Raw genomic sequence first — 7,693 nt, forward strand, 5'->3', positions numbered from 1 at the left:
ATCTTTCTTCTATCATTGACAGTCCCTCTAGGTTGTGGGCTGCTTGCCTGTGTTCCTGAGAAGCATCTACGGTACCAGTCTATAGAGTGTGTTTTCTTTAGTGAATTACCGGTATGTTTACCGGTAATAAACTTGCACTGTTTTATGTATATGTTTGATTACATACAGCCTTGTGACAGTTTTCCTGCATGTCATAAGCATTTGAATATAAATTAAAATGTTAAAATCAAATCTGATATTGTTTTACCTTTTATTTGGTGTGTGGAAGGTGTGCGGAAGAGGGGGTAGTCTTACACGGCGAGTATATAACAAACTCTGTATTTTGAGTGGAAATGTTAGGGGGTCGTCTTATACGCCCAGTCGTCTTATACGCCGGCAAATACGGTACTCTATTAAGGTTTGGTAGTCAAATCTTATTGCTAACTTTCCACTACAAAATTAGGGTCAAATAGAGATAAAAATATTACTTCTGATAACAGACTGGGAAAATGCAGCAGGATCTCTTCTACATTACTGTGAATGAAGATAACCTGAGTCCTAATGACAGCATCAAACATATCTACACAGCCAACCAGAGGCTGGGAAACTTGTAAGGAGTGGTAAAAATTTGTCCTGCTTACCAACTGGAAATAGTGAACCAAGTAAGGAGAGCCCATGGTCTTATACAGATGAAGAATTACTGTGTCCCTAGCCAACTTTCTCAGTGGTTAAAGTGTTGGCCCAAGGACTGAAGGGTTGCAGGTTAGATTCCAGTCAAGGGCACATACCTCAGTTTCAGGCTCAATCCCCAGTTTGGTTGGGGTGTGTGGTAGGGGGCAACTAATCGGTGTGGTCTCTCCCACATTGACGTTTCTTTCTGTGTGTCACCCCCTCCCTCCACTCTCTCTAAATATCAATGGAAAAAATATCCTCCGATGAGGATTAACAAAAAAGAAAAAAAAATTAGTGTGGCAAGAGAGTAAGAAAGGAGAAGAACCAATCTTGTTTTTCTGTTTTTGAGGGAGAAGTAACCCCCAATCAGTAGAGAATACATAATGAACAGATGCCATCCTTTCAGAATCTTAACTCTTCCATTAGTGTACAGGAAAAGGTTGAGAGAAGTGAAAGGAAGCTTCCTTCCCAGCATTTCTGTAAAAGGGTAAAGTGCTGTCCCCTTTTTTGCAGAAGAGGGAACAAAAAAAGGGAAATGAAGGAATTTCCTTCCACATCTTTCATCTTTAAAGTTTAATGTAAAGCACGAATTACCAGTTTCTCCATTTTCTGGAGTCTCCCGTCCAGTTTTGCTAGAACTCCGGCTGGTAGATTCTGGACTGGTAGCTCGAACAAACATCTTCCATTTTCCTTTTTTAGACATAAGTCTACGCATTCCATCTTGTGATGCCGGCTGGCTGATATCAGAACATGGACTAGACCCTGACACACTACCATCTCCTTCCTCCAAGGCTCGCAACTCTGCCTACAAAGAACATGAAAATAAAGTTAGTGCCATTAACTGTTAGTAACATTAAAACGTGTGAGAAGCCATGTGTTTTCTAAATTTAAATCCTTCGAGGACAGGAAGCATTTCTTCATGAGAATTGAATGTTCAAGGGCACATACCATATTCCACATTCAATTGTTACTCAATAAATGCTGACTCATGATTATAGTCAACAAATATGGATTTGAAGGAGATAGGTTCTAGAGATCCACTAATAGACAAAATTTGCAATACGTGTACAAAACAGACAAAGCTTAACTTTGCTAATCTCTCTTTATAATGTCAAGGAGATATTACTGTTATAACACGTTATGATTTTCCTTCATTCAGGGTAGTAGATGAAACCGTTCAAAGGAAATCAGGGTAGAAAAGATGGTGCTTTTTCCCCTTTTAAAAAAAAGCACATGAAATTATAGGTTCCTTATAATTCTTCTGTTCTTACAAAGTCCATTTAACATCAAAACATGATATGCCATGGCTGATAAGCAGACACTAACTTGTACTTTGTTGGATTAAAAAAAGTTAATTGCAAGAATTCACAATGCTTATTTGTTAAGAAGCTAAATAAAATATATTTTATTCACTGTATCTATTCTAAATCAGGAAAATCTCAGTCTTTATTGGTTGTCAACTACCAAAAAAACATCGTCAGGGACCAAAAGAACTACAATTCCATAATTCAAGTTTCTATTGCATAAGCTTAAACACAGCTAGATGAAGATAAGAAAAACAAAATCCCAGTGTGCTATAATTTACGCCCAATGACCCCAGAGTATAATAGTACTGAGGGAAGAAAATGCACCTTAGTTACAATTTCAAAGCTTACTTTTTTCCTTTCCAAAACGAGCTCCAGTTCAAGGGTATCTTGTTCCTCCTCCTCACTTTCTCCAGATTGAACAACACTGCAAAGATCCTCCTGAGAAGGGTCTTCCATATTGTCCAATACAGTTTCCTGTGGCTTTACTATTGTTGCTGTTTCTTCTGTTGTACTTGTTTCTTTCACTTCTGAAACTGGCTCAACTTCTTTACAAATTACTTTTCTTCTCCATCTCTCTTCCTCCTCTTTTATTCCCTCAGGCAATAAAGGAGCAAGCAGTGCTGCTGCCACCCCTTTTCTCTCTTCCTCACTATTTGAGAGAGCTTGAATTCCTTCATTTACTTCCTATAAAGAATAAAATAATTTCACTTTTCAAATAAATCTCACCTGAATATATGTAATTTTTCATGTAAAAAAATGACTGCATTTTTCAGTCATTGATTATTGAAAACCAACTTCCAACAGATAAGTATGTTTGTATAATTTTCCTTACATGTGCATCATGGAAACACTGCTATTTAGGAAGGCAACCTGAACTAGAACCTAGTTGTGGGTGGAACTCAAAACATATCCTTCCCCCATTCTCCCTATGTCAAAAGACAAACTAATAAGAAGCACAAGTAGATTTAAGGAAGGTCAAAGTTGTCAGCTCAACACATGACTGTATAACTATTCACCTTTCTCTTCCCTATGATGGGATAACCTCACATTTATTCTATAAAGGTGATTTAAAGGAAAACAAAACATTTCTAAAATGAATGATTATATTTAAAGTGTCTATTTCCTCCACTGGGATATTTACCTCCCCCCTGGAGTTGCAAATATTAAATTATTCCGAAAGTAATTTTTGGACACCCCCTTACTCCATTATGTAAAAATTCAACAAATTAAATTTCAACTCACACACTCTGCAAAATACAATATACTTTTCTTATTGATGAGGCTACAGAAATGCTCATTTCACTAGTTTTAATTAAGGTAACTGATCACTTTATTTTAAAAGACCTTCACAACTGTTAGAATGGCTATTAGCAAAAAATCAACAAAACCCTGTCAGGTGTGGCTCAGTTGGCTGGGCATCCTGTACACTGAAAAGTAGGAGGTGTGCAGGAAGCAGCCAATTGATGTTTTGCCCTCACATGGATATTTTTCTCTCTCTCCCTCTCCTTTCCTCTCTCTAAAAATAAAAAAACAAACTATTTAAAAAAAAAATCAAGTCAACAAGTGTTGGCAAGGATGTAAAGGGAACCCTGATACATGTTGACGGCATAGTAAATTAGTAGTCACTATGGAAAATAGCATTGAGGCTTGTCAAAAGATTAAAATCAAACTACCATACAGCCCAACAATCCTAGTTCTGGGTATTTATCTGAAGAAAATAAAAATGATAATCCAAGAAGATATATGCACTCTAATGTTCACTGCAGCATTATTTACAGTAACAATGATATGGGAGAAATTTAGGTGTCTATCGATAGATGAATAAACATGCAGTATACATATAAAATGGAATATTACTTAGCCATAAAAAGGAAGGAAATCTTGTCATTTGTGACAACATGGATGGCTAAGTGAAATAAGTCAGAGGACAAATACTATCACTAATGACTTATATGAAATTAAAAAAAAAAACAGATTCGGAAATACAGAGAACAAACTGATAGTTGCAAGGGGGGCTCCTTAAATATAAATAAGTCAAAGGGATACAAGATACAACATGACGAATATAGTCAATAATATCGTAATAACTTTGTATGATGACAGATGTTTAATAAACTTATTGTGATGATCATGTTGTAAGGTGTATAATTGTCGAATCACTATGCTGTACACCTGGAACTAATACAATATTGTATTGGCAACTATACTTATGTGGAATCCCAAAATAAAACTATTCTGAAGTGAAGAAGGGGACTGAAGCTATGGCTACTGGCTGCTCCCACATCTTTTAAAATGACCCAAGGAGCCACAATGGCACCCTAAAGCTCCAAAAGAATCAATGAACTTGTTTAACTCTCATAAATGCCACATAATAAACAGAAACAGATTAAGTAAAATTTTAAGAAAGAGGATTTATCTTATTACTCATCTGTGTTGTAAAATACTAACAGAAGGCCTGGTTGGTGTTGCTCCAATGGTTGAGCATTGACCTATGAACCAGGAGGTCATGTTTTGATTCCTGGTCAGGGCACATGCCTGGGTTGCAGGAGGTAGCTGATCAATGATTCTCATCACTCATGTTCCTCTCTCCCTCCCCTCTCTGAAATATCTATATAAAAGCCTAAGTGACTGTCCCACCGTTCACCCAGTAGCTATGACATGCAATGACCATCAGGGGGCAGGCACTTTGACCAATAGAGGAGGGAGCCTTATGCTTCATGGAATGGGCTGTGTGTTAGGTTGCTGCTGGGGCACTGTAGGCCCTGAATCTGCTTCACCTGCACCCCAGACCCATTGGAGGATGTTGGAGGCCTGGTGCTCATGTACCGGTGGGGATGCCTGGCCTGCGCCCTCTTGCAATCTGGGACCCCTCGGGGGATGTCAGCTGGTTTTGGCCCAATCCCCACAGGCCAGGCTGAGGGACCCCACTGGTGCATGAATCCGTGCACTGTGCCTATAGTATATCTATATATATAAAATGCCAGTAACCTTAACAGCACTAACGACCAGTCGCTATGACGCCCACTGTGGCACAATCAGGGGGTGGGGCCGGCCGGCCAACCTTGCAGCCCCTCCCCCCAGCCAGCTGGACTCTCCCACCCAAATCAAGAGCGGGGTGGCTGGCCAAATGCCCCCTCCAACTCCCCCATACTAGCCCCACCCCCTATCAGCCAGCCTCACCAGGATAGGCCCACAGCCCCTCCCCCTGGCCGTCCTGCCCCGGAATGCCCCCACCCCAATTTCCTGCAGCCCCTCCCCCTGGCCGTCCTGCCCCGGAATGCCCCCACCCCAATTTCCTGCAGCCCCTCCCCCTGGCCGTCCTGCCCCGGAATGCCCCCACCCCAATTTCCTGCAGCCCCTCCCCCTGGCCGTCCTGCCCCGGAATGCCCCCACCCCAATTTCCTGCAGCCCCTCTCCCCTGATCAGCACCCCCACCCCATTCAGGGGCAGGGCCGGCTGGCCCACTGCCCACAACCCCTCCCCATGGCTGGCCCCGCTCCCAATCGGCCCCCTAACCCTAACCGGGGGCAGGGCTCACCATCCAATCGCCCATGGCCCCTTACCCCAGCTGGCCCAACCCTGATTGGGCCCCGATCGGGGGGACTGGCCCGCCAACCTCCTACCATCTCCTCCTCCCAACAGGCCCAGCTCTGATCCGCCATGATTGGAGCTGGGTGGCCAGACCCCGCCCTTGCATGAATTTGTGCACTGGGCCTCTAGAGTGAGTGTGTGTGTGTGTGTGTGTGTGTGTGTGTATATATTTATTTTTTTTTACAAATTCTTTTTTTAAAATATATTTTATTGATTTTTTACAGAGAGGGAGAGGGATAGAGAGTCAGAAACATCAGTGAGAGAGAAACATCGACCAGCTGCCTCCTGCACACCTCCCACTGGGGATGTGCCCGCAACCAGGTACATGCCCTTGACCGGAATCGAACCTGGGACCCTTCAGTTTGCAGGCCGATGCTCCATCCACTGAGCCAAACCGGTTTTGGCGCCTCTAGTATATATTAACAGAAGTCCTCTCTACCTGTGCCACAGTAACATTCAAATTCTTTAGATATGGCCCAGCCAGCATGGCTCAGTGGTTGAGCATCCAACCTGGAACCAAGAGGTCACCGGTATTCCCAGTCAGGGCACATGCTCATGTAGCAAGCTTGATCCCCAGTAGGGGGCATGTGGGGGGCAGCCAATGGATGATGCTCCTCTCTCACCAATGTTTCTATCTCTCTATCCCTCTCCTTTCCTCTCAAAAAAAATAAAATAAAAAAAATCTTTAGATTTGAAAATATGCAAATGGGTAAGTTGTAACACTGACCTTTTTAACTTCTCGCTTGGCTATGACTGGTCCACTTTTACTACTGGCAACAGAAATATTTTTCTCCTTGTTATACATGTCTGTATTCACCACAAAATTAGTTTCAGTACCTGTTATTGGACTTAAAAGAAAAAGAAAGGCAATTATCATTAAAAGATAAAGACTTAAATTTCCTTCTAAGGTAATTTCTTTTTCAAGGTATTCCTACCTGGGTTGGTAATGTTGTAATCCCTGTACCTGGGTGGCAAGATACGGGGGTAATTCCCATGTCACTTCATTTGTTTGTGTGTTCCAATAATAATAGCATCCTGTGTTCTCATCCCAGACTTCTTGCCAATCTCCCATCTCAATCTCAACTATAAGAAAATAAAACAAATTTTAAGAAGCACAAATTACTCCACAATTCCGACTTATAACCCGTCACCTCTAAAGCCCTAACAATCTAACACAGGATTTCTCAGCCTTAGCACTGGGACATGATAGTGGGTGGGTATCGGGAGAGGCAGTCCTATGTAGCGTTTGGCAGCATCCTGGCCTCTACCCACTAGATGCAGTAACACTCCCCCCACCTGTTGTGACAACCAAAACTGTCTCTAGACACTGTCAAATGTCTCCGGGGAGGCAACTCCCCACACCCCATCATTTTGGCACCTGTTTTAAAAAAGCAGTTTGATAGTGCAAAAACATATTCTGAACCCCAAAGGACTTTTTAAAATAATGACTTCAATCATTCACTTGGCAAAATCTGCTACTGGTTAAAAGGGCAAGCAATTGCCCTAGTTGGTTTTGCTCAGTGGATAGAATGTCAGTGCAGACTGAAGGATCCTAGGTTTGATTCTGATCAAGGCACATGTTTCTATCTCTCTATCCCTCTTCCTTCCTCACTGAAATCAATAAAAATGTATTTTTTTTAAAAAGGGGGCAAGCAATTACCTTTCAAAAAATAAAAAATGTGTTCTAATAATTCTCAGAGGTAACTACCCTATCTTACTTATTTTTCAAAATACTACATTTAAAAGGCAGAATCCTAGTCTGGGGCTAAAGCACTTAGGTGCTCATCTTTCGGAATCTCAATGCCTAGAACACCTTTTATTGATTGCTCTTTAGACTTCTTTAAAAATCAAAGGATTGGTGTGCCCTTCCTTGTTTCACTGTCCTTAGTTTTAATAAACATATTCTCAAAATATATCTATATCAATATCTGTATCTATAAAATCAGCCCTAGCCAGGTTGGCTCAATAGGCAGAGCATCAGCCTGCAAACTGAAAGGTCCCAGGTTTAATTCTGGTCAAGGGCACATGCCTGGGTTTTGGGCTTCATCCCAATAGGGGGTGTGCAGGGGGCAGATGATCGATGTTTCTAACTCTATATCCCTCTCCCTTCCTCTATGTAAAAACATCAATAAAATATATTTTTA

At 41.6% G+C, this 7,693-nt stretch overlaps 1 protein-coding gene across 1 annotated transcript in view; it reads right to left on the reverse strand.

Moving 5' to 3' along the window:
- Window positions 1–7,693, reverse strand: part of FNBP4 (formin binding protein 4) — a 35,855-nt gene that overhangs the window by 21,725 nt on the left and 6,437 nt on the right. The window contains exons 5-8 of the mRNA XM_006772314.2: window positions 6,485–6,632; window positions 6,277–6,397; window positions 2,307–2,642; window positions 1,246–1,456 (exon numbers count right to left, since the gene is read on the reverse strand). Coding sequence (XP_006772377.1) covers window positions 1,246–1,456; window positions 2,307–2,642; window positions 6,277–6,397; window positions 6,485–6,632 — 816 coding nt within the window. The remainder of the gene's footprint in view (window positions 1–1,245; window positions 1,457–2,306; window positions 2,643–6,276; window positions 6,398–6,484; window positions 6,633–7,693) is intronic.

The sequence above is a fragment of the Myotis davidii genome, unplaced genomic scaffold, assembly GCF_000327345.1.
Source record: "Myotis davidii unplaced genomic scaffold, ASM32734v1 scaffold265, whole genome shotgun sequence".
Classification (NCBI taxonomy): domain Eukaryota; kingdom Metazoa; phylum Chordata; class Mammalia; order Chiroptera; family Vespertilionidae; genus Myotis; species Myotis davidii.